This window comes from Equus quagga, chromosome 2, assembly GCF_021613505.1.
Source record: "Equus quagga isolate Etosha38 chromosome 2, UCLA_HA_Equagga_1.0, whole genome shotgun sequence".
In the NCBI taxonomy this organism is placed as follows: domain Eukaryota; kingdom Metazoa; phylum Chordata; class Mammalia; order Perissodactyla; family Equidae; genus Equus; species Equus quagga.
In genome coordinates, this window is record NC_060268.1 from 66,926,817 (window position 1) to 66,950,160 (window position 23,344).

Sequence of the window (23,344 nt, forward strand, 5' to 3'; positions counted from 1 at the left end):
CCCCAACTGCATGGCCCAGGATTTTCCCTGGTGGTTGAGATTTCAAACCAACACCAGCCTCAACCCCACTAAACAGTTCTCAGTTCCAGCAGGTTCCAGGAGCTGGGTGCTGACTATAGTCCGGCCACTTGCTGAACAACCAAGCTTCTCCCGTTTGGGGAGGTGGGACTGAAGCTCAGAAGGGGAGATCGATTGCCCCAGGTCATACAGGGAGTCCACCGTGAACTGGGCCCATGCTCCCCCACCCCTGCTGCTCCCCTTCCCAGTGTGGGAGTCTGGAAATGGCAGGGGTCAGGGGAACATTTGGGGGACACCGTAGTTCAGCTCTGATGTAGGAGTCAGAGCCCTCAAATCAAGTCACCGCTGGGTACTTCTCTGGCTTCCAGAACCTCAGCTGTAAGGTGGGAGCCCCGACCGCCATGCCCCACCAGCTTGGTAAGGGAACTCACGGTGTAGATAGGGGCTGCTCAGCTGGTGTTACCTCTTACCCCACTCCTCCTTACCCCCTCCCACTTCACCTCCCGGGTATAGGTGTCAGGATTCTACCATTGTCTCCCTACCCACAGCCTGGGACACCAGGCACCTGCCCAAGCAATGTGTGGACACAGGAAGAGGGCATCCCCTGAGGAGAAGGTGTACTGGGCTGAGCTCCCCCTGACCCTCTAACTGACTTGCCCACTGCTCACATTCTCAGACCTGCCCCCTGCTCCCCACTCAGGATGGCGGCCCCCCGCCGACAGGCCCTCTCCCCTCTAGACACCTTAACTCTCTCCTCTCCCCTGACTCCAGGCCAATTCCTGTAGTCCCCTCTTGAGCTGTCTTCCATTTCACCACCATACAAGGCCTCTCCGAAATGGACCATGAGAACTGGCCCCTACGCCAACCTCCCATGCCCTGGCGCAGCATGCACAACTCCTGGCTGGGTGCTCTGTCTTCCCATTTAGAAATGGGGCCTCTGCACGGCAGTGCCAGCCCTCACTGAGAACTCGAGCTCTGCTGGCTTGGTTTTGGAGGGGCTCATGGCCTGCTGGAGTGGGGAGTGGCACAGGGCAGACTGTTGAGTTTGCGCAGCCACCACAGAGGAAAGCACAGCTACAGAGTGCTGTGTGAGGACAGGGAAGGGGAGTCTGACGCTCCCTTGGGGCCCCCAGGAAGGCTTTCTAGGGGTGACCCTGGGGCTTAGGCGGGAAGGTGAATTAACTGCCCCAGAGAAGGCACAATGGATGTAGCAGGAAGGAGAGAGCAAGGGCAGCAGGAAGAGGAGGGATCAGGGAAGCTGGGGCCTGGAGGGGGCAGTGAGCTGAGCCAGAGGGGTAGAGGGGAGATCAAGAAGGGCAAGTGGCTGGTGGCAGGGCACAGGGCAGGGGTGTGCCCTGGTGCCTGGGAATCACGCTGCAGTTCTCAGCCCACACAGAAGAGACTCGGTGGGCACAATGGTTGAGGCCTGGGAAATAGTTTGGGCCTGAGGGGCAGAGGATTGTGGAGCAGGCCTCCTCCAGAGCCCACCCCCTGCGCCCCCCAGGCTCCGGTGCCAAGGTGTCAGCCGTCCAGCACTGGAGAAATGAGGGGGTGAAGGGGGAGTTAGCCAAACTTCACCTCAGGGTAGATCTTTTTCCAAGGGCCTATCTGAATCTCTGCCTCTCTTTCTTCAAGGTGTGAGTTCTTTTAGGAATAAAGAGACAAAAGAATGAAGCTCTGATGGAAGAATCTCGGGCAGGACAGCTGCTGGGCTGCAGGTTTTGGAGAGGAGTTGGGAGAGGGCTCCTACACCACTTCAGAAAAAGAGAGTTGCTTCGTTTCTGGGAGGCAGGGACTCCTGGGTTCTCGATGGCGGGAGGGCTAGTGGGAAGCTGGGTCCAACGGAGCCCCTCAGAGCCCGGTCCCCAGCCCTGGGGACAGGAGCCTCTCTGAGCTCCTCTGCCCTCAGCTGCCGACACGGTCCTGGCTTCCAGGAGCCATGGAAACCGCAGGCAACACCAAACGGTGGGAGGAGGACACACGAGCGTCCTCCCGCCCCTCCGAGTGCATGAAACCCTGAGAGGGACCCCTGCTAGCGTGGCCGCGGCCGAGGACCAAGCACTGGAGCCGGGCAAGCAGGGCGACTCGGAAGCGCCGGCCCGAGGCGGGACCCGAGGGGGCGGAATCGGGGCAGCACAACCGGGCTTTCGGTCGCGCGCTGCGCCCTGGAAGCGGCTCCTGAATTTCTATATTGGGGGGCGGGTGCATCGGGTGGGAAGGGGACCAGGAGCCGGGCAGGAGTGGGCGTTAGCGGAGCAAGGATCCGTTTTTACTTAGCTTCGGTTGTTTCCTTCGGGCAGGGCTCACGGAGATTTGGGGGGTACTAGGCACCCGCTCAAGCCACGCCTTCGGATCCCAGTTTGAGGGGAGCCAGAAGCTAACGACTAGAAAGCCCGCCGGCCCTCGGGAGCGGGGGCTGCGCCCGGACCGCGCCGCCCGGGCGGGGAGACGCCGCCCCGCGTCGGGGTCGCGCCTGCCCTACGGGGGTAGGGCGGGGGCTGGCGGACGGCCCCCGCGGCGCAGGGGACAGCTGGCGGCCCGACGGAGTCGCCCCGGGGGCAGGGCCCCACCCTCCTGCTCCGGCCCCTGCGTGGCGTGGGGGCAATTAGGGGCAGCTCCCGCCCGCGTCGCTGAGGGGACGTCCGCGAGCCGTGAGGTCTCCCAAAGGACTCGGCCTCTGTTTCCTCATCCGGAAAACAGGGGCCTCGTTATCCCGCCCTCACCGACGCGGGACCGGAGGTGGGAGGGGCTTTGAGGACCCCACGCTCGCGGCCTCGGCAGAGGAGTCGTCGAGTGCCTCCGAGAGATGGCGAGGGGGGCCTGACGGCGGCAGGGCTCGGGCTTTATGAACTGAGAACCGACGCTGGCCCTTTTCCTGCTGTGCTCAAGGAGAGGGAGCCCCCTGTACCCCAGACCCCGTCCCTCGAGGCCCTGCCGACGGGGCTCTCGGGCGTCTTCCCAGACACTGCTCTGCGTGCATATGGAAGCTTGGGCGTGCCGCCATGGCTTTCCCCCCCCCCCCCCACACACACACACAAAGAGAATAAGGTCTCATTTGCTTCTTTCACGTAACCGAGTCGTGACCGCCTTCCCGAGCCTCGGGCACAGACCTCCATAGTCTTTAGCGCCCTCCGGGGCCCCGGCACCGGGCGAGCGTTCAAAGTCCTCCCGGTTCTCACCGAGGAGACAGCGAAAACAATGCCCTCCTCCCCGCGCGCAGCAAGGGTTGGCGGGCACAGGCGGGGTCGGGGCGGCAGAGCGGGCCAGCCCCCGGTCGGGCCGGGGCTCCACCTTCCGGCTCCTAGCGCCCGCCGGCGGAGGACAGCGCCCCTGTCGCGTCCTTGGGGCCTACGTGCGTCGCAACACGGCGCGGGGCGGGCCGCGGCCTGGGACGTCCCCTGGGCTCTCCCGGAACCAGTCTGCACAGCTGCCGCACCGACCGGGGCGGAGAAGACGGGTCCTCCAGAGCCTTCGAGTCGGGGGCTAGAGCGGCCAAGCCACTGAGCTGGGTCGAGCCCGCGCTGGCGACGGCTGCGTCATGTGGGGGGCGGGGCCGCCACGGGCGGAGGCCGGAGCCGGAAGCGGAAGAGGCTCTCGGAGCGGGGAGTGGGGCCTAGCTGCAGCCGGAGCCTGGGAGACGGTGAGTGCGGGCCCGGGCCCGCGAGGGCGGCGGTGGCGGGGGGTGAGTCGGCGGTGCGGGCGCGCTGGGTGCGGTTCCCTGGGCTCTCGGTTCGGTGTCGACCTGTTCTCGTTCTTTCTCCTTGTCGGCCTAGCTCAGACCGCGGCCCCGACCTCTCACCCCTGACCCGCCGCTTCTCCCCCGGAGCGCGGTCACCGCACACCCCGACCTCTCGATCCCGTGGTGTCGGAGTCCGAGCCTGAGCGGCCTCTGAGGTCCCTGCAGGGATCCAGTTTCAGCCCTGCACCTGCCCGCGGAATGGGGTCGGGGTCCTACCCGGGATAGCCTGGAGGAGCATTCAGGCCCCCCCAGCCTCCTTCGAGGCTTGTTCCGCAGACGACTCCTTTCCGCGCGGCCTGGAGTTTGATTCTGGCCCAGGCTAGCCTTCTCCCTGCCCCCCAGGTCTCCCCTTGCTGCCACTGGCGGCGGTTATGGGGGACGGGGCTCTGAGACCCGACGCTCCGGGAAAGGACGCGAGCGAGGGCCCCGGGCTCCCTGCGTGTTTTGCTGTGATTGTGGAGCCGCTCCAGCCCGGGGGAGGGGCCTGGCCAAGCTGACTGTACAAATGCCCTGGCTGCTCCCCGGCTCGGGAGTCTCTGTGCTTTAGTTCCGGGTGCGGGTGGCTTGGTGTGAAGCTGGGGTGGGAATTGCCTGAGCCAGGCCCCCGTCGAGGCGGAGTTGGCTGCCTTCCAGCTTCCCTCCTCCGTGCCCTTGAAAAGGAGGAGCGTTTCACCCGGTGGTGGCAGCATGCAAGGTGGCAGGTTTGAGGTTGCAGTGGTGGGGCAGCGTCAGCCAAAAATAACCGTGGGGCGCTGGGGTGGCTGGCATCCGGGAGGGCAGCCGCTGACCTGGCTGGCTACTCTTCTTGTCTGCCCAGTTCTCTGGCCAGGAACAGCAAATGAGAAGCCAGCTAGGCCTGTGCTCAGAGAAAAGCTGGCATTCTCGGCCTGGTTTCCTTGACATTATCTTTTTCTTCATTTTGCAGAGCAGAGCTCTCTGGAGCATAATTGTGGCTTTTAGCATTTTTAAATAACCCGTTTGCTGTGGTCTCAGAGAATCAGAGATAATTGAAGAGAAGTGAGCCTTAGAGCCCTGGCTGGGAAGATAATCAGGGGCATCTAGTATTTCCAGTATTTCACCTGTCTAGGATATGTTAAAGGAGAGGTTATCTCCTCTATGATTGCTTTATGTGTGGTACTTTATAGCTCTCATATTTGTCTTCTTTGCCAAGTTGGCTGGGAGGTGTTGTTATCTCCATTTTCCAGGTATGGTAACCAAGGCCTAGAGTGACTCGTATAAGGTCACGAGCTCAGGAAGTGGCATTACTGGGATTTAGTTAAGGATTTTCTACCTAGAGCTCTCCTTGCACACTTTGGAAGGGACTTTGGAACTTTTTTACTGTTCCTTCAGTATTTCTTGTGGGCCCAGACCTGTGCTAGGCATTTGACCTAAAGGCATGTGTGACACATGTACTTAAAGGAGTGACATAATTTAATCTTTGCAGAACCCTGTAAGAAATTACTATTCTCTTGTCGCAAGAGGAAGCTGGAGGTCAGAGTAGTTTAATAACTTGCCTGAAGGCACACAGCTAGGAAGTGGCAGTGCCAGGATTCAGATTGACATCTATCTGACTGAAGCTGTTTTCTTTCTACTAATGTGAACATGTGTGAACATAAGATCGTTTAGGTCCCAGAAGGGAGTCTTTGGCCTAGTGTGGACTAGACTGTGTTCTCCAGCTCTGGTGCTTTGTCTGCACAGTGAGGATGGGCAGGGCTTCTGCCTTGGCCACCAGAGCATTTTCCATGTCACTTAGTGAGATGTGAGATAGCGCCTTTGTTCCATAGCTTGGGCACCTGACCTAGGGTCATCACAGAAAAACAGTGAAACATTAGTCAGCTGAACATCAAAACAGAAGAGCAGTCTAAGCTCTTGAGGAGCTCTCGGTGATTCTACATAGTATTTATCTCCAGGGATCATGGGGGCTTGGACTTCCAAGTGGACGGGGAAGACACCTGCTGATGGGGAGATTGAGGGCATCTCAGGATCAGGATCTTGGAGAAGGAAGATCAAGGAGAAGTTTGATCAAGGAGATCAGGATCAAGGAAAAGCTCCCAGGGCTTTGGTCAGATAGGCCTCACTGTCCTGCTCATGCAAGGGGAGCCATTGTGCTCTGCCCCTGACAAACCCTTCTCATGAGATGGGGTAGCCTCTCTGGGTTTGTCCAAAATGTGCTTGGTCAGGCGAGCCCAGGACTGACTACCACTGGAGGTTGTCAGAGAGGCTGGCCACGATCTCTGGCTTAGCCTTCCCCTGGAGGCAATGTCAGGGTTTTCGGTGTGGGTGGAACAGGGAGCTGGCCTCACATAGCCATCTTTCTCAGCTGGTGGCCGATACACCCTGGCAATTTCCTGTGGCGGGTAGAAGTCCCTGTTGAATGGGGATAGTGAGGTGAAGCCCTTTCGGCCTGCCTCCCTAGCACACAAGCCTGCCAGACAGCCAGCCGTCTGGCTACTCCTGAGATGGGCGCAGGAGAGGGTACACTAGTGATACTGTTGGATAGAGGTAACGCACTGCCTGGCATGGTGCTGCAGAGGTCTGAGGATGCTAAATAGGCATTGGGCAAGATACTTGGACGCTCTGAGGACTCTGGCATCTTTACTGGTGCTAAGACTGTATAGACCAGCAAAAGCTGGACAGACCCCCATGTCTGCTTGGACAGACCCTCAGGTGGGCTAGGGAAGGTTTGTGAGACCCTGTGTACGTCTTTCTCCAAGGGCTGATCATCTTGTTTCTGCCTGTGGCTCTTCACACTGAGTTGTGGTCCTTGTTGTATTATGTGGGGTCCAGTTCAGGGCCTCAGCCAGGCAACTTGGCTTCTCAGACTTGAGGGCTTCCCCTCTTGTTCCTGTGTTTTGGCTTCCTGCCAACAGCCCTTTGGCCTCTGGCTTGACACAGCAGTTACTTCATAGGCCCCTGCAGACAGGCAGGAGGGAATTGAGTGCAGGAGCCTCCCATTTCTCCTTGACCTTGGTCTCCTGTGATGGTGCTCAACAACTCCCCCCCCGCCCCCCGCCGCCGCATGTTCCACCTCAGCACCTGTCTTGGCTCGCCCAGTTCCCTGAGTGCTCAGGCCACCAGGCCAATGATGCTGTGTTGGGGAGGCAGCTGTTTGTTTGTTCACTGGCAGAGAAGGGTGTTACCCATTGTCTGCTGTTTGACCAGTGTGACCTCCGAGTTCTTCCTCACTTCATAAACCCCTGGGAGGGGCTACCCCTAAACAGAACAATGGGCCTCTTCTTCAGGAGCGCCTAGGCTGCCTGAGCAGCCCTGTGGCTGGAGGTGGCTGGCTGTGTGTTTAGCAGGGCTTTCTATTTCTCGTGGCCTAGATGCATCACTGTAAGCGATACCGCTCCCCTGAGCCAGACCCGTACCTGAGCTACCGATGGAAGAGGAGGAGGTCTTACAGTCGGGAGCATGAAGGCAGACTGCGATACCCATCTCGAAGAGAGCCTCCACCCCGGAGATCTCGGTCCAGAAGGTGAGAGGGAACTAGGTCAGAAGGAAGGGCTCCTTCAGGTGACTGCCGCTTCTGTGGCTGCACCTCGATCACTGCCTTGTCCTCTTCGGGTTTCTTCCTGATCTCACCTGCAATCCCTGGCCTCAGCATTCACTGCTATCCTTGCTGCCCCTTCTTTCTCCATCCTTGAATTGTTTTTCTCCCAACACATTTCCCTGTTTTCTAGGCCAGCATCTCCCTTGCTAACCTCTGAGCCTTCCTCGGTGGGCATTTGGAACGTAACCTCAGCCCTTTCCAGGGGTTGGTCCATGGTTCTATCTCAGCCCCTGGACCAAAATTACAGTCTCAGCAGGCCACAGGGAGCTCCGGGGCGTTGGAACCCTCAGAGGCCCTCAGCCGTGCTTACCTTCCCTTCGTCTTCACTGTGCTCTGCCTTCTGTGGCACTAGAGGGATGCTGTCAGTAGCTGAAGTTCTTGACGTTGGACTTCCCACGTACACTCCCCCCTCCCCCACATCCCCCAGCCTGAGGGCCTCTGCTCCAGCAGGCTACCCTTGTGAGCCCCTTGCACAAGGGGCTCCACTGCACACCCCTTGCCTGGTAGCAGAAACCTGGCTAGTGGGAGGAAGGGCCCCATCTGACCAGTGTCCCCATCCCCCTCTTGGCAGCCATGACCGCCTGCCCTACCAGCGGAGATACCGGGAGCGCCGTGACAGCGACACATACCGGTGTGAAGAGCGGAGCCCATCCTTTGGAGACGACTGCTATGGGTCTTCACGTTCCCATCATCGTCGGCGGTCACGGGAGAGGGAGCCATACCGGACCCGCAAGCATGCCCACCACTGCCACAAACGCCGCACCAGGTCTTGTAGCAGCGCCTCCTCGGTGAGTGGTGGCCAGAGTGCGCTGGCTGGGGCTTAAAGGCCTCATCTCTTTCTAGCCTTCTCTCAGGCTGGCTGGTCTGGGTGAGTACTGCCAGCCCTGCGCACGCGCATTTGGTGTGCGTGCATGTGTGTGTGTATGTGTTGTCTAGTCCAGGTGCAGGGCTGAACAGCGCGCCCGGCTCCTCTATCTTCTGGCCCATTGGCAGTGGCAGCGATAGGGGCTCTGGCTCCGTCCGGCGCTGACTGGCCCCTGGCCTCTCTGTGTCTCCGCACTGCTTCAGGCATAGGCCACATGGTGCAGGTGGCTGTGGACACTTCGTAAGGATCCTAATAGGGTTGCTGGTATGTGGTCTGGAGCTGTATGGCCTGGTCCTTCCCACCCACAGATTGCCTCCACATGGAGCTGAGTGCTCTGACTGGTGTGGATGGCACCCACCTACCTCTGCAGTCTCATCTCCACACCCCTCCCCAAAGGTCTGGAGGCTGGAGTGCCCACGGGTACGGGATGGTCTACTTGTCAGTGAGCTCTGACTGGGAGCTTCCCTTCTGACCTCCTGCCAGGCCCTCTTCAGCCTAGCTTCTTCACATGAGGGGCAATCAAGGCAAGGGGAACGAGCTGCCTGTGTGACGGGCATGTGAAGAAATGACAGAAAGGTCCACAGCCCCAGGCTTTATCCAGTTGCAGGCCACGTGCCAAGAGCAGGGCCTGGCAGTGTTCCTAGCCTGGAAGGTTGTGTAGATCTCTGCTGAGACCAGGAGCCCACACTGCACTCAGATCCCTGTGAAGGAAAGCCACTTGTGTATCCCTGAGGTTGTCTGTCTTCTCTTCTCCTCCCCATCCCTCTTTCCTCCTTCATTCCCTCCCGCCGGCCATGAGGAGTAGTGGCGGAACCAGTGGAGGAGGCCAGGCATCTTCTCTGCCCAGCTCTCCTGTGACTTCTTTGAGTGGCCATGGGTTGAGGGTTGACTGTGCAAGTGCCCAGCAGGGCCTGGTGGCCTCTCTGCACACTGCCACCCACTGCCACCAGATGGCAGTGCAGGTCTGTGGCTCTGTTTCTTCTCTTTTTGGTGCCTTCTCTTGTCATGAGGCTCGGGATGGGCCTGGCCTGTGAGTAGCATGGGTGCCAAGGCCAGGGCAGGAGCTGGCTCAGGGCCTGTGCGGGCCATCATGGTAGAGGGCCTGGAGGTCAGCTGGCCCAGAGGGACCCAGGCTCCTTCCCTGCTCGTGGCTGGTGGCACAAGGGCTGCTGATGGAAGGCTGTTTCGGATGGTGATATTAAGTCTGGCCAAGGATGCCGTCTGGGGGGCAGGTAGCAGCTTGGCTCTGAGTGGCAGCTGTCGGGCACGTTCAGGATTGTACATGCGAACAGAGGCAGGCAAGGACAGGCAGGGCATTCTGCAGCTGAAGCCAGAGTGTCCTCTGACCATTCTGGATGATCGGACCCAGTCTGGGCCAGCTACCTTCTTGCGCCGTTCATGAATCACTGCGTCTTCGCTCTGTTTGAAGCCGTCATGGGAGGGTCCGGGAGGGGAGATTCAGTGGAGGAGGGAGTCAGGGCTGTGGCTCTCCGCACGGCCCCGGCCCCTCAGCAGCAGAGGCTGGTCATCTTTCTGAGCGTTTGCCACGCCCTTCTCTTAGATAATGTCCGAGTTTTCTTTACATACCTGTAGCTGTTTTTACTTTTCTGTTTTTGAAGTCAGTTTGTGTCTTGACGTGTCCCTTGCAATATCCCTATCGTTATATATGCTGTGTGCCTTATGAAATGCTGGGATCTGGAAAATCCAACCAACCAACCCACCGGCTCCTCACCGTCTCCACCTCTGCCTTTGACTGACACCTCAATCTGTCAATCGGAACCGCCTACCATGCGATTGGTCGGATGGCGTTTCGGGGGGCGGTGCATGCAGAGAAGCCAACAGAGCAGTAAGCGCAGCAGCCGGAGTGTGGAAGATGACAAGGAGGGCCACCTGGTGTGCCGGATCGGCGATTGGCTCCAAGAGCGATGTACAGCCACCTTTCGTAAAACTTTACCTCTCTACTTTCTACCCCCCTTGTTAGATGAGACCTCTCCTGCCCGGAGGGGCCTCTAGTGCGCGTGGCGCCTTAGCGGGGCCACCAGTAATTGCCTGAATGACACAGACGCTAGCAACTTCTGTTTTTAAGAGTGTAGCAGTGAGAGAGCAACCTTTTTTGTTTTTGAGAATTTGAATGCTGTGAACTTGCAGGAGCTGCCGACCCTCTGCCCTCCAGACCCTCACGCCCTGCTTCTTTTCTCTCCTAGATGAGATCGTGGGGAACCTGGGTGAAGGCACCTTTGGCAAGGTGGTAGAATGCTTGGACCATGCTAGGTGAGCCATCTTCTTGGGAAGAGCTAGCGAGAGCTTCTTGAATGTGGTGGCAATTAGAGCTTAACTTTTTTCTTTTTGATGGGTAGCACCAAAGGAGGGTTCTGATCTGCACATGTTGGGGTTTTCCTGATCCCCTGAGATAGGAGGGAGTTCCAGGGGTTCCATAGGCACGTGGCATCCCTGCTCACAAATTGCTCATCAGTGAATGGTGGTACCCCAGGTTCCGTGCGTCCCCAGGGCTGTGTTGGTGGATATCAGAACAGGGCCAAGGCCCTGGCTCCTCTGTGGTCTGGCTCTGCTTCCTGTGATCTCTTTTAGGGTCTGGACTTCGGAGGGGGTTGAGAGTACTGCTGAGCCCAGCCCAAGCATGAGCCCCCACCCCCTTGGAGGTCTGCCTGAGAGGCTGTGCAGGTCCCAGTTGAAAGAAACAGGACCCTGAGCTTTCTCACCAAGCAGGCCGCTGCCTTCTGCAGTTTGGCTAGGGTTTAGTGTGGGCCCTTTTGAGTGTGCTCAAGTAGAGCAAGGTAGACCTATGCGTGTTAGGGTGCTGCTGGGGGCACCTTGGTCCCTTGCAGGCTGAACAGTGAAATGCTTTTGTCCCCTTGCCATTCTTCAAGCCTGGAATCATTGCCTCTTCCACCTTAGGCTGGGAGACTACCTTCTTGGAGCCCATTGCCTCCTTGTCTTAATGGCCTTCTCATTGGTTCAGTGCTTTAGCTATAAAGTGTTTGTGTCCTTCCTGTTTCATTTGAGCCATGTGCCGCCCATACGTGACCCTTTCACTATTTTAGAGATGGAAGAAACATGCTCAGAGTTTGGCCATATGCCCAAGCTGTTGAATGGCAGAGCTGGGTACTGCAGTACTGCCGTGTTCCCACTGTCAGAGGGCTGCTCAGAAGGGACACTTAAACCCAGCAGTCCAGCCAGCCCTGCAGCCCCAAGTTAAGGTGGTGATGGTGATTGAGAGGAAGCCTCCCTGGGCTTTCAGTTCCCATTTAAACACCTCTCAGACCCAGTGTAGCCCAAGAGGTTAGGGTTGGGACCAGTAGGCATAGGGACACGTAGACTGTACTGTGACCAGAGAGATGTGGCAGATCTGAGAGCTGTGACACATGGGGGCATCTAAGCTCTCTGAGCTGTGCCCCTGGAGGGAAAGTGAGCCTCTGAAGTCACTAAGGGACAGGCACAGGGCTCAGGAGACTTTTAGGGGGTCCAAAGGGAGTTGACCAGCGGGGTTATTGTGAGGAGGCAGAATTTAGCTCAGCAAAAGGAAGGGCCTTATCCTCAGAGCTACCCAACCCTGCCGTGGAAGTGATGAGCTCCCTGTGTTGAGGGTCAGAGTGCCATTGAGGGATGCTGTTCTGGGAGGAGGCTAGAGTGGGTAGCCTTTCCTCTGAGGTCCTTTCCTGCCCTGAAAACATGGGAAAATGGGATAGGGAGAGAAAAGCAGGACATTCTCTAGAAGATGCTTCTGCTCAGGGGCCTGTGAGCCTTGCCTTAGGCACCCAGGCCAGCCTCAGAGGCCACACCCTTGCAGGCCAGGACTGTGTCATTCCAATTTCCCACCAGGCATCTGAACTCTGGCTGCCCCTTCCTGACAGCCACTGGGCCTGGTATCCAAACCTCAGCAGGTTTCCTTCTTGGCTGTCATCCTGCAAGTGGCCTCAGGGGTGGGAAGTGCAGAGCAGGAATTGTTAAAATTCTCTTTGGACACTGAACAAGGGTTCCTGGCACTCAGTGGTCTCTGATATATGCCATGGCTGGTAGGTACGTGGGGCTGGAGGGGGTGTGGTAAAGGGAGTGGCTGTGAGCCTCCCAGTGAGAGGACCCTCCTGCTGGCACCCTTACCCTCTTGCCAGGCCTTCACTCCATCCTGGAACGCCCACCCCAGGGGGAGCCCTTTCCCCAGACTGCACCTGTGCTTGGGAAGGTCAAGAGGGGCCACAAGAGGGTTCTGGGTGGGATGGCCTGGCCAGGGACAGGGCTGACTGGCCTACAGGTTGGATTACTGAGTGAGCTCTAGGGCTGGTGCTGGTCAGCAGGATAGCCCTCTATTTCTCTGCCCACTCTCCCCTGGGAGCTGGCAGTGGCTGAGATCATAAAAGCCTAAGGATGGCATGGATGCCAAGACTGTTAACTCACAGATGCCAGGGGAGCTTGCTGTGAGGAGTTTGGAGGTCTGGTGTTGCATGGAACAGGCTAGGCATTAAGCATCTGCTCTCTTCAGGGCAGGCCCTGTTCCTGGAGTCCTGAGTGGTAGTTGCAGGGAGTTGCTGAGTTGGGGTGGAGGGTGGGGGAAGGGCTGGGCAGCTTCTCATGAGAACCTTTGCTTCCTTCCCTGGTCCCAGAGGGAAGTCTCAGGTTGCCCTGAAGATCATCCGCAACGTGGGCAAGTACCGGGAGGCCGCCCGGCTAGAAATCAATGTTCTCAAAAAAATCAAGGAGAAAGACAAAGAAAACAAGTTGTGAGTTTTGGCAAGGAATGGGAGGGGAATTTTCAGTGGAGACAGTGTCCACTCCAGTCCCAACTGCCTGGACCCCCCAGGCTGAGCAGTGTCCTCTCACCTGGTTGGCACCATGCCTCCTCCTTACACCCCGATCCAGGGGTTTGGCGAGTGAGTCTTGGTGGAAGGAGCCTTTGGACTTCAAGCCAGGCTCTACTTCACCTGCTCTGTGTTCTGAGGCAGGCCTCCCTGGGTTATGGGGGGCACTAGCCAAGATATAAACTTGAAGCTGTTTGGGGCTCTTGCGTGGTCAGAGACATCCAAAGGAGAGCCGCCTTTGGCACACAGACACTGAGCGTTTCCTCTCCTGTAAGCACTGTGCTGAGCCCCGCAGACCCTCAGGAAGCTCAGCTGAGGGAGTTGGAAAAAGCAAGACTAGTCCTGTGGAGTGTACTGGCATTATTCCATCTGTTCTGAGGTGCCAGGACCATGACATATCATAAATAGGTGAGGCAGCAGACCTCAGACCAGAATGACCTCCGTCTCCCCACAGCAGGAAGTTCAGTTGCTCTGGGTAACAGCTGGTGGGGAGATGTGCTCTTCTTCTCTTAACTGATTCTCTTTCTTCACATATACCTGCATTCTGGTGTGTGACCCAGTGGCCTGGGAGGGAGTGGGGACTGGCTTCATCTGAGGGAGGGGGTGGGGTAGCCAGCCCCCACAGCATGGAGCCTGAGTCCCACCCATCCTTCTCCCCCAGCCTGTGCGTCTTGATGTCTGACTGGTTCAACTTCCATGGTCACATGTGCATCGCCTTTGAGCTCCTGGGCAAGAACACCTTTGAATTCCTGAAGGAGAATAACTTCCAGCCTTACCCCCTACCACACGTCCGGCATATGGCCTACCAGCTCTGCCACGCCCTTAGATGTAAGTGTCCACCCTTATCTGGAGCATGGGGCGGCCACATACCTGCAGCAAAGACACCTGGTAGTCTCACTCTCCCCCATTCACTCTAGCACATTGCCTAACATTCTCCTGGGCCTGAGAGACACAAGGGCCCCTTTGGCTGAAAGGCCTTCAGGTAGGAATCTGTAATAGAGAGGCTACAGTGCCCTTCAGTGGCCTCCTGAGCCACCCTCTGCCCCCAGGCACTCAGGAAGAAAAAAAAGGAAAGAGCTGCTCTAGACTTAGCCCCGCTACCAACCGCATTCCCGCCTTCCTGCATAGGAGGAAAAGGTTGAAGGTCCTGCCCACACGGACACCCTCTGTCTAATCATCACTTCGCATCTGTCTGCCAGCCTTTAAGAGCATATTTGATGGTGCCTGTGCTCAGTACTGCAGGATCTGCAGTGGTTGGAGCAGGACAGAAGGGTTCGTTGGAGAGGACGTAGATATACCTAGAGCTGGACTGTGCAGGGTGTGCATAGATGGTCTGGGAAGAGCATTCAAGCAAGGTGGGCAGCTGAGTGACAGCCCCAGAGCCTGGCATGTGCTGAACCTCACTGGTGAAGAGAAGGCCCATGTTGGGGAGAGGTGGGCTACACTGTTGTGAAGGTCTTGAGTGCAAGATGGGAGCCTGGGGCCTGAAAGTGATAAATGGCAAGGCACCACCATCAGTGGGACAGGGGCTGGAGGGGAAAACTTCCTGCTCAGGGCTAAGGACGAGGAAAGGCAGGGCCAGCTTCACAGGTTGTGCTTCACAGGTGGCCCTGTGCTTGGTTTAATGCTCTGTTGCCACTATCTTGACATTCTTAATCATTTTTCAATAAGGAGCCCTGCAGATTATGTAGCTGGTGCTGGGGAGAGGGAACCACCCCAGAGCTGATGCTGCAGCTTTGGTGAGAGACCAGTTCAGGCGGCCTGGGCCCTGCAGAGGAGAGGCGGAGGGTTTTTGGAATGGAGAAAGTCTCCTCCACCCTCTCTTCTAAAGTATCAGAATTGTCCAAGGCCGCAAGCACAGGCAGAGTACAGTCTGCTCCCTTGGCCCCCTGCTGAGGTTAGGGGTGTGAGGGGCTCTGGTAGGCTGTCTTTGGAGGAGGGATCTGGCCTACAGCTGGAAAGAGGGCCAGCGAGGAAGCCCAGGTGCTCAGTGTCTGCTTCCCTCCTCTCTCCCACTTCCCCAGTTCTACACGAGAACCAACTGACCCACACAGACTTGAAGCCAGAGAACATCCTCTTTGTGAATTCTGAGTTTGAAACCCTCTACAATGAGCACAAGGTATTGGTGGGGGAGAGGGTGAGGCCCTCTCCAGGGGTGGGTTACCCTCTGGGACAGACTCCTGACCTGGCTGACTTGCATTTCAGAGCTGTGAGGAAAAGTCAGTGAAGAACACCAGCATCCGAGTGGCTGACTTTGGCAGTGCCACCTTTGACCATGAGCATCACACGACCATTGTGGCTACCCGTCACTATCGCCCGCCTGAGGTGATCCTTGGTGAGTGACTGTATAGCCCTTAGCCCCCATAAAGTGTGCAATTGGGAGGGTATGAATAGAAGCAGTGACGAGCCTGTGTGCCACCCAGGGTCAGTGTCATGAGTCACTGTGGTGGTTGACTTGGCCTTACTGAGAAAGGGACTTCTACTAGGATTTGGGCAAGAGTCCTACCAGCCAGTATGGCAGCTGCTCTGTGACCTCTAGGCTGGGAGCACAGGACTGGATCTCATAGCCTCTCCCAATCTTGGCTTTCAGAGCTTGGCTGGGCACAGCCCTGTGACGTCTGGAGCATTGGCTGCATTCTCTTCGAGTACTACCGGGGCTTCACACTCTTCCAGGTAAGGTCTGCCACGTGGCTCCACTACTCTGAGCACTGCTACTCTGACAGGCTGCAGGGGCCTCGTGCGGGAAACCCTTCCACCCTTACCAGTTGTGAGATTTAGACTCCTGAGGGTTGCAGATGCTCTGGGGAAGGAAGAGGTGAGGGTAGCTGGAGCACTCAGGGAGTCTTGCGCTGGGTCATCAAGGATGGAAGATTGGGGTGGGAGGAGTGCGCATCGTCGGCATGGAGATGGGCTGAGGCGGGGCACGTTCTAGGGAGAGTGAGGGGAGCTATGCAGTCATGGATGAGTCTACCTGAAGGGCCAGGGAGTGTGACCCGGACCTGAGAGAACAGGCTGGCCGACTGCCACCAGGTCAGAGAGGCTGGCACTGCTGTTCTATTGGTGGGTTTGCATCTCCTGGGGTCAGGAGGGCACTTGCCCATCTGTTTTGCCCCTCACTCTCCCTAAGGCGGCTGAGACTGGTACTGACCCCCACTTGCTCTATCCCTGACCTTCCATAGACGCACGAAAACCGAGAGCATTTGGTGATGATGGAGAAGATCCTAGGGCCCATCCCATCACACATGATTCACCGTACCAGGTAAGGAGCCCTGGTAGCTCCCTCAGGGCTGGCCTAGGGAACTTTCCCCTCTTGGCTGTAGGTTAACAAGCTACTTGATAGTCTTTGCAGGACATCCCAGGGATCCTGCCAGCTCACAGCAGCCTTCCCTGTACATGCCTGTGGGGGATCTGGCAAACCAGTTGCCCAGAATTTCCTGCCCTACTAGGTCAGGCCAGGACCCCCTGCCTGGCTTTGCTGCCATTCCCTAGGCTGCCGCTGTCTTCTCCACCCCAACCCAAGACTTGTCCCTCTCCCTTCATTTTCAGGAAGCAGAAGTATTTCTACAAAGGGGGCCTGGTTTGGGATGAGAACAGCTCTGACGGCCGGTATGTGAAGGAGAACTGCAAACCTCTGAAGGTCAGTTTCTGGCTTCCCCCAGCTCAACTCATGCTCAGGCATTGGGCAGACATACAGCAGAGAGACAGGCTAGGCAGCTAAAGGCTGCCTCCTTGCTCTGGCTATATGGGCGGCTGCTGGGTGCTGGCAACGCGGCTTGCAGACTGCCCCAGAGGGGCCCTTAGCCCTACCCCTTCCCCACAGGGTGGCTATGAATATAATTAGGGAACACCAGAAGAGCCAGATGTCAGCCACCCTGCTGCTTCGGCACCCTCCCCACCCCTCAATTTTGGGAAGAACTAGGCAGGACTGAGGTGAGGGGGAGGGAAGACCTAGACATGGCCAGGAAACCTCTGTCAACTGCATTTGATGCTCAGACAAATGAATTTCGCAGAGGTGATTTCTGTCTGCCTATCAGGACTTTGCATGTGGGGGCAGAGGCACCAAGTCAGGAAGACATCTAGGAGCCTGACCAGTTCAGAGCAAAATGCTTATATACACAGGCATGAAAGGAAAGGAGCTGCTCGTTGTCCAGGAGGGCAGAAGCAGTCCTTCAGGGAGGCATCACTGCCTCCTAAACCCAGTAAGGCTTCCTAGAGGCAAGGGGACCTGCTATGCCTTCCCATGGCCCTGCCATCACACTGAGGCACCTTGTGTCCCTGAGCAGAGTTACATGCTCCAAGACTCCCTGGAGCACGTGCAGCTGTTTGACCTGATGAGGAGGATGTTAGAATTTGACCCTGCCCAGCGCATCACACTGGCGGAGGCCCTGCTGCATCCCTTCTTTGCTGGCCTGACCCCTGAGGAGCGGTCCTTCCACACCAGCCGAAACCCAAGCAGATGACAGGTGCAGTCTGCTGCATGAGGAGATGGGGAGCGGGACTGGGCTGCCCAGCCCCATTTTCTCCAACCTCTACCGCCAGGCCCCAGGGCCAGAGCCACCCAATGAACAGTGCAATGTGAAGGAAGGCGGGAGCCTGCAGGGGAGGAGACGTGATGCCCGGCAGCCAGAAAGCACAGATTTGACCCAAGCTATTTATATGTTGTAAAGTTATAATAAAGTGTTTCTTACTGTTTGTAACCCCTGGTACCAGTGTGTCCATCTCCAGGCTCCTTGCCTTCTCCCTTCCCTACCTTATGAATAAAGTCTTTCTTAGCAGTTCAGCTTGTGGAGAGCTAAGTGTGAACTGGGCCAGGCACAGAAGGGCTAGCCAGTGAAGACCAGAAGCTGGGGTGTCCTTCTGGGCCCAGGAGAAGAGCAGTTTATAGCCCTGAGACAGGGCCGCCCTGAGGCAGCAGGCCTGCTGGACAGTCCTAGAAAGTACCTGAGCCTTGACCTGCACCTGCTCCCCAGCTGGCCTCTGTACCTCTCTACTCCAAGGAATTTAAGGGAAATGACCCACTGTAGTTAGCCAAGCAACAGCTAGTTTTACCTATCTTTCCAGCCCTGTCACTGGCTGGGACTTCAGGCTGTACATGCACAACCACCATGGTTTACTGAAGGCTGTCAAGCATGAGACAATCAAAGTGGGCTCCTAGGGCTGGGGTGGCAGTACCTCACTGCAGCCTGCAGAACAATTCACCACAGAGCAAAGGACTCCATCATTCAGCTTTATTTTAGTGCTGGTTTTTGGTTCCCCAAGAGCTGCATGAGTGATAGGCTTGACCACCTGATTGGGGCCCCTTGGGGACGGGGCACTGTGCGCAGGATGCCTCTGAAAAAGAGTTGGAGAGAGAGGAATCATGCTTATCTTTGATACCACTGGGGAAGGCCCAGGCCAAGAGCAAGGAGAGGCTCCAGTGCCACCTGGGGAGAGGAGTGAGAGGCTTGGGCACAAACTCCCAGTGGCCTCTCAACAAGGCCTTTACCCTCAGGGCCACTGTGACTTACTGGGGCAAGCAGAGTCTTCTGAGCCAGGGTTCTTCTAGCTCATTTTCCATTGTACCCAATCAGGGGACCCAACTGCATTAACAGGAAGCCAGAACCTTTTTAATGGTTGCTTACTCAAATGCCTGTAATCCAGCACTGCTCCTCAGATTATGGCCCTGCCTCTAAAGTGGGGGCCCCATCTTGAGAGCTGCTTGGCCCTGAGAGTGAGCAGAGGCTCAGGGAGGATACACAACACAGGGTCACAGTCTCTGGCCTCCTCCCACTGCTGGAGACAATTTAACATTTGAGGGAGGATGAGAGGAAAGGAGGGACCAGCCCTCTCTGCCCTGCCTCATCTGCTCCTGGCTATGCTCCTATAAGAAAAGTGTTAACTAGCCTGAAACTCACGGGACTAGGGCCTACCCTGTGTCCACAATCCTTGGTGAGCCCTCCCACTCACCCCCTTAACCACAGTAGGTGGGCACAGAGCAGAAGCCTGAAGTCCTGAAAAAGGCTTCAAAGCACAAGCCTTTTGCAAAGGCCCCTGCTAGGGACTCCAGGGCATGGCTCCTGTTCCACCAGCCTCCAGGGCCTAGGCCTCTGAAGGTCTGGGGGCTTAGTTGCCTTAGGATCCGAGCAGCAGTGTGTTCCTATGGCTGAGCCCCAACCAGCTAGCTCATCTACAACTAGCCTCATTTTGGCATCTTTGAGATAGGGAGTGGACAGCCACAAAGGGTTCAAAGCCCAGACACTGTCAGAGCTGGGGTGGAGCCCAAACAGGGGAGGGACATGCACCCTGCTCTGGGATGACAGCTGCAGAGGACCGTTTCAGGGGCAAGGCAGAGGGGGCAGAAGAGAGTAGGGATATGTACGTGCAGGCAAGAAGGTGGAGGGAGTGATGGCCTAGGACAGAAGCACCAGGGAGCCTCTTCTGGCTCAGCACCAGGCTCCCCCAGGGGCCTCCCCAATACTGAACATTAAAGCTGTACCCGGAGGGGTCTGGCCCCAGACTAGGCAAAGGCTCAGCCCCCAACTAGAGAGGGTACGGTGTGGGGGGGCACTGCTGGCAAGATGGGCACTGTGGTTCTACAGTAATGTAACCTTACACCTGTGCTGAAGACAACAGAAAGAAGAGTATAAAATCCCAATACAGTAAAACCATCCTCATGGCACCCCCTTCCCTGCCTCTCAGAGCGATGGAATGGAAAGGAGGAAGGACCCTTGAAAAAAATCCCAGCATAAAACTTGCATTAGCTCAGGAGAAAAGGTCAAAAGCCCCCCAGTCAACCTGTGGGGCTCAGGGAAGGCCGCCTCACAGTCCTCAAAATGAATGGAGCGGGCAAGTCTCCCCTCTAGTGGACAGCTGCGGTGCAGCCGGTTCTACGTGCTCAGAGGAAGGGCTGCCAGCTGGGGGAGCAGGGGAGACAAAGACACAAGCTCTGAAAAGAGCAAGTACAGGGCCCTAGACAGGATCTGCCCCACCCCACAAGGTGCTTGCCCAGGCCCAGCTGCTGTAAACCTCAAACAGTCTGAGAGCTGCCTATATCTGTAAACAAAGCCCCACCTGGCCACAGAGGGGGCCGAACATAAGAGATGCCTGGAGCCACTGCACACTCAGCCTGCCACCTACCTGCACACCCAGTGAGAAAGCCTTCCCTGGCTAAGGGCAGGTGACAGGTCAGTTTTAAATATGATCTGTCCTCTCACAGAAGAAACAAATCCAAAAGAAAAAATTTAACATCAAAGTCCATGAAGCTTCACATCCTTAAGGCGTTTGTTGTCAAGTTCAGTGTCAGGAGCAGCAGGGGACTGCAGTGTCCAGCCTGCCCAGAGCCCCTCTAGGCAGAGTGCAGTGGGATGACAAACTTGCAGCCAAAGGGCGAGTGGTAGTTGATGCCCACCTCCTGGAATACCTGCTGGGGAATGCCAATGTCGCACAAATAGATGCGGCCTGCATGCTCTCCCAGCGGCAGAGGCAGGCCCAGAGCCAGTGACCACTTGGCATCGATGCCCTGTTCGACTTCATGCACAGGAGGGTCTATGCTGAGCACTGGTGCCCGGTTCTGGTTGGCCCAGGCCACGGCTGCCTTGTACCAGGGCTGATCCCGCAGGAAGGCATTCTCGGGGCAATCCATGCAGTTGATCACCAGGTCCACAGGGCTAGTGGGCAGATCTGCAGGTGGAAAGAGTGCCATCTGAAAATCCCTATGAGCAGAGAGCAGCCCAGGCTAGAACTAGAGCCCAGGTAGCCCCAAGTGTGTCTTGTTCAGACACGAACCCAATGCTTCTCCACATGCCAGCCTTCTGAAGGCTGGGCCAGGACTCAAGCCCCGGGATTTCCAAAGCCTGGCTGGGCTGGGTGCTAGAGACCAAGGGCATGTCAGCCCAAGGGACCACTGTCCTCATGGAGCTCCCAGGCTGAAGCATTGTCCTGCTGAGTGTGCAGAGCTTCTCAGGGCACAAGGCCCTCACATCCTCTACATATCCAGTTAACTTCCTGGGTACATTATGAGCTCTGGGAAGGCAGGGTCCACTGCCAAGTCAGCCCTCAGAGGGAGGCCCTGCCCAGGGCCCAGCAGAAATGGGTTGCCATTTGCTGACTGGCCCAAGAAGTGTGAGCAAGCAAGAACATGCTCACTCACTCTACTCTGGGCTGGCCTACTCACTCTGCTTGAGCCAGCCTGGCCTCGCTGGCCCCTCTACCATCTCATGGGAATGGATCCTCCTTACAGCCCAACCTTAGGAATGGGGAGGGAACCTATCACTTTTCCCAGGCATTTAAAAATGCTTCTCTGCTCTAACCAGGCCTCTGGGTCAGTTTAAGAATAGATGTTTCAACAAGTGCATAAATCTTGACCAGCCTAAGAGAACTGAGAAGAACAGAAATCAGACCAAACTTAAGGGCTGGCATCCTCAGACTTGCCTCCTAGAGCAGATGGGATAAGCAGCCTTTTGGGCAGCCAGAGGAAGAACTGCCTGGAATAGGGCATCATGTTGGATTTCAACAGGAGGAACCCATACCAGGCCCCCTTCCCAGCTCTCAGCCTAAAGTAATATTTCTCAGTTACAGACTCATGGCTTCCTTAGTTAACAGGCCACCATGTGGGGGTCCCTGCAGGCCACGAGGCTCTCAAGAGTGAGAGTGGCGTCTTATCTTCTGTGTGCCTACAGGACCCTAGCTTGAGAGGAGACTGAGGCTCTGGCCCCAGCTCTAGCCCCAACTTGCCATCTGACCTCTGGCAAGGCCCTTTCTTTAGGCCATATTTGCTCTCTCTACTTCTTCTCCCCCATTTTCACTTAAACTCACTCCAACCAGACTTTGCCCCATCACTCCACTTGAAACTGTTCTTGGCAAGATCATCAGCAGCTTCCACACTGCTAAATCCAGTGGTCAATTATCAGTCTTCATTTGAACTTAACCTAGACTGGCTTGCTTACAAGGCTGATCACATCTTCCTCTTTTTACTTGTCTTTCAAGTACAAGACTCTCCTAGTTTTCCTTCTCCTTCACTGACCACTCCTTCCCTGTCTCCTTAGCTGGTCTCTCAACTCCCTGACTTCTAAACAAAGAACTCAGTCTAACAACTTCTCCATCTACTTTCTCTTTCATTGTTTTTGTTTTGTTTTGAGGAAGATTAGCCCTGAGCTAACTGCTGCCAATCCTCCTCTCTTTTCCGAGGAAGACTGGCCCCTGAGCTCACATCCGTGCCCATCTTCCTCTACTTTATACGTGGGACGCCTACCACAGCATGGCTTGCCAAGCGGTGCCACGTCCCACCCGGGATCTGAACTGGTGAACTCCATGCCGCCAAGAAGCAGAACGTGCGCACTTAACTGCTGCGCCACCGGGCCGGCCCTACTCTCTCTTTCTAGGAGATATCTTATCCAGGCCGATTACGGCTTTAAATACCACCCACACACTTGTAACTCCAGACTGGATTCCTTCACTGAACTCCAGACTCATCTGTATCAACCAACACTGCCACCTGCATATCCAACAGGCATCTGTAACTGAGCTTCTGCTCTTCCTCCCTCAAGGCTTCCCCGCTCAGTGATGGCACCTCCATCCTTCCAGTTATTTAGGCCAAAACCTTGGAGTCATTCTTAATCCTTCTCTTTCTCTCATCCCCTACATCCAATCGGTAGACTCTATCTTTAAAACTGATTCAGAAACTAACCACCTTTCACTACCCCCACCACTACCACTCTGCCTTAGCCACCATCATCTCCCCAATTTGTCACAATAGCCTCTGAACACTTCTCTTTATAAGCTCATAGTCTACTCTCAAACAGGAGCCAGAACGATCATTTGGAACCTGAGTTAGAGTCTATCTTTCTTCTGCTCACTCCTCCAGTGACTCTCCATCTCACCCAGAGTAACTGTTCAAACCCTTCCAGTGACCCACAGGCCCTTTACAACCTCACCCTGAAATGTCTAAGTCTGCTACTCCCTGCCAACCCTCCAACATTCTGTATCTCCCTTCCTGCTTTTTATTTGTCTCCATAACACTTACTATTATCTGACCTAACAGAAATGTTACTTATTTGTCACTTCGTCTGTGCTAACCAGAACGTAATCTCCATGGAAGACTGGATTAAAAAAAAAAATCTATTGCTATATCCCAGTGTCAGGAAGAGTGCCTGTTCTGTAAATATCTGTGAAATGAATAAATGGGTCCCCAGCCCTCCATCTGAGTAGTGGGAGAGGGGAGAGGGTGAAGGAATGGGAAGTAGGCAAGACAACACCAAACGTGTTTCCCTTATGTGCCAATGCTCCTTACAGGCAGAGCACTTTTTAATTCATGGTACCTGCCACTGGGCGGCGCCACTGAACCATCAAACTACCAAGGATGAAGGCGGCCTCAGCTT

General features: G+C 56.3%; 2 protein-coding genes across 6 annotated transcripts in view; one reads left to right on the forward strand and one right to left on the reverse strand.

Annotated features, from left to right (window-relative positions):
• The first annotated feature begins 3,508 nt into the window (after nt 1-3,508).
• LOC124234899 (dual specificity protein kinase CLK3-like) lies at nt 3,509-17,686 on the forward strand. 2 transcript variants are annotated; one of them, XM_046652475.1, is made up of 13 exons: nt 3,509-3,658; nt 7,084-7,235; nt 7,882-8,098; nt 10,006-10,102; nt 10,380-10,446; nt 12,795-12,911; nt 13,651-13,817; nt 15,014-15,108; nt 15,195-15,324; nt 15,580-15,662; nt 16,169-16,248; nt 16,536-16,626; nt 17,273-17,686. In XM_046652475.1, exons 1-13 carry the CDS (start codon nt 3,557-3,559, stop codon nt 17,447-17,449), a joined length of 1,575 nt encoding a protein of 524 aa, XP_046508431.1. In that variant the 5' UTR covers nt 3,509-3,556; the 3' UTR covers nt 17,450-17,686. The 2 variants fall into 2 exon arrangements, with proteins under 2 accessions (XP_046508431.1, XP_046508430.1); XM_046652474.1 differs by having other exon boundaries at nt 3,514-3,700.
• A 516-nt stretch (nt 17,687-18,202) lies between these two features.
• The window catches only part of LOC124234900 (enhancer of mRNA-decapping protein 3), a 59,946-nt gene continuing 54,804 nt past the window's right edge, over nt 18,203-23,344 (reverse strand). For all 4 annotated transcript variants that reach the window (XM_046652478.1, XM_046652476.1, XM_046652477.1 and 1 more), the window contains one exon: nt 18,203-20,648. In XM_046652478.1, the coding sequence (XP_046508434.1) occupies nt 20,314-20,648 (335 nt within the window). In that variant the 3' untranslated portion in view covers nt 18,203-20,313. The remainder of the gene's footprint in view (nt 20,649-23,344) is intronic.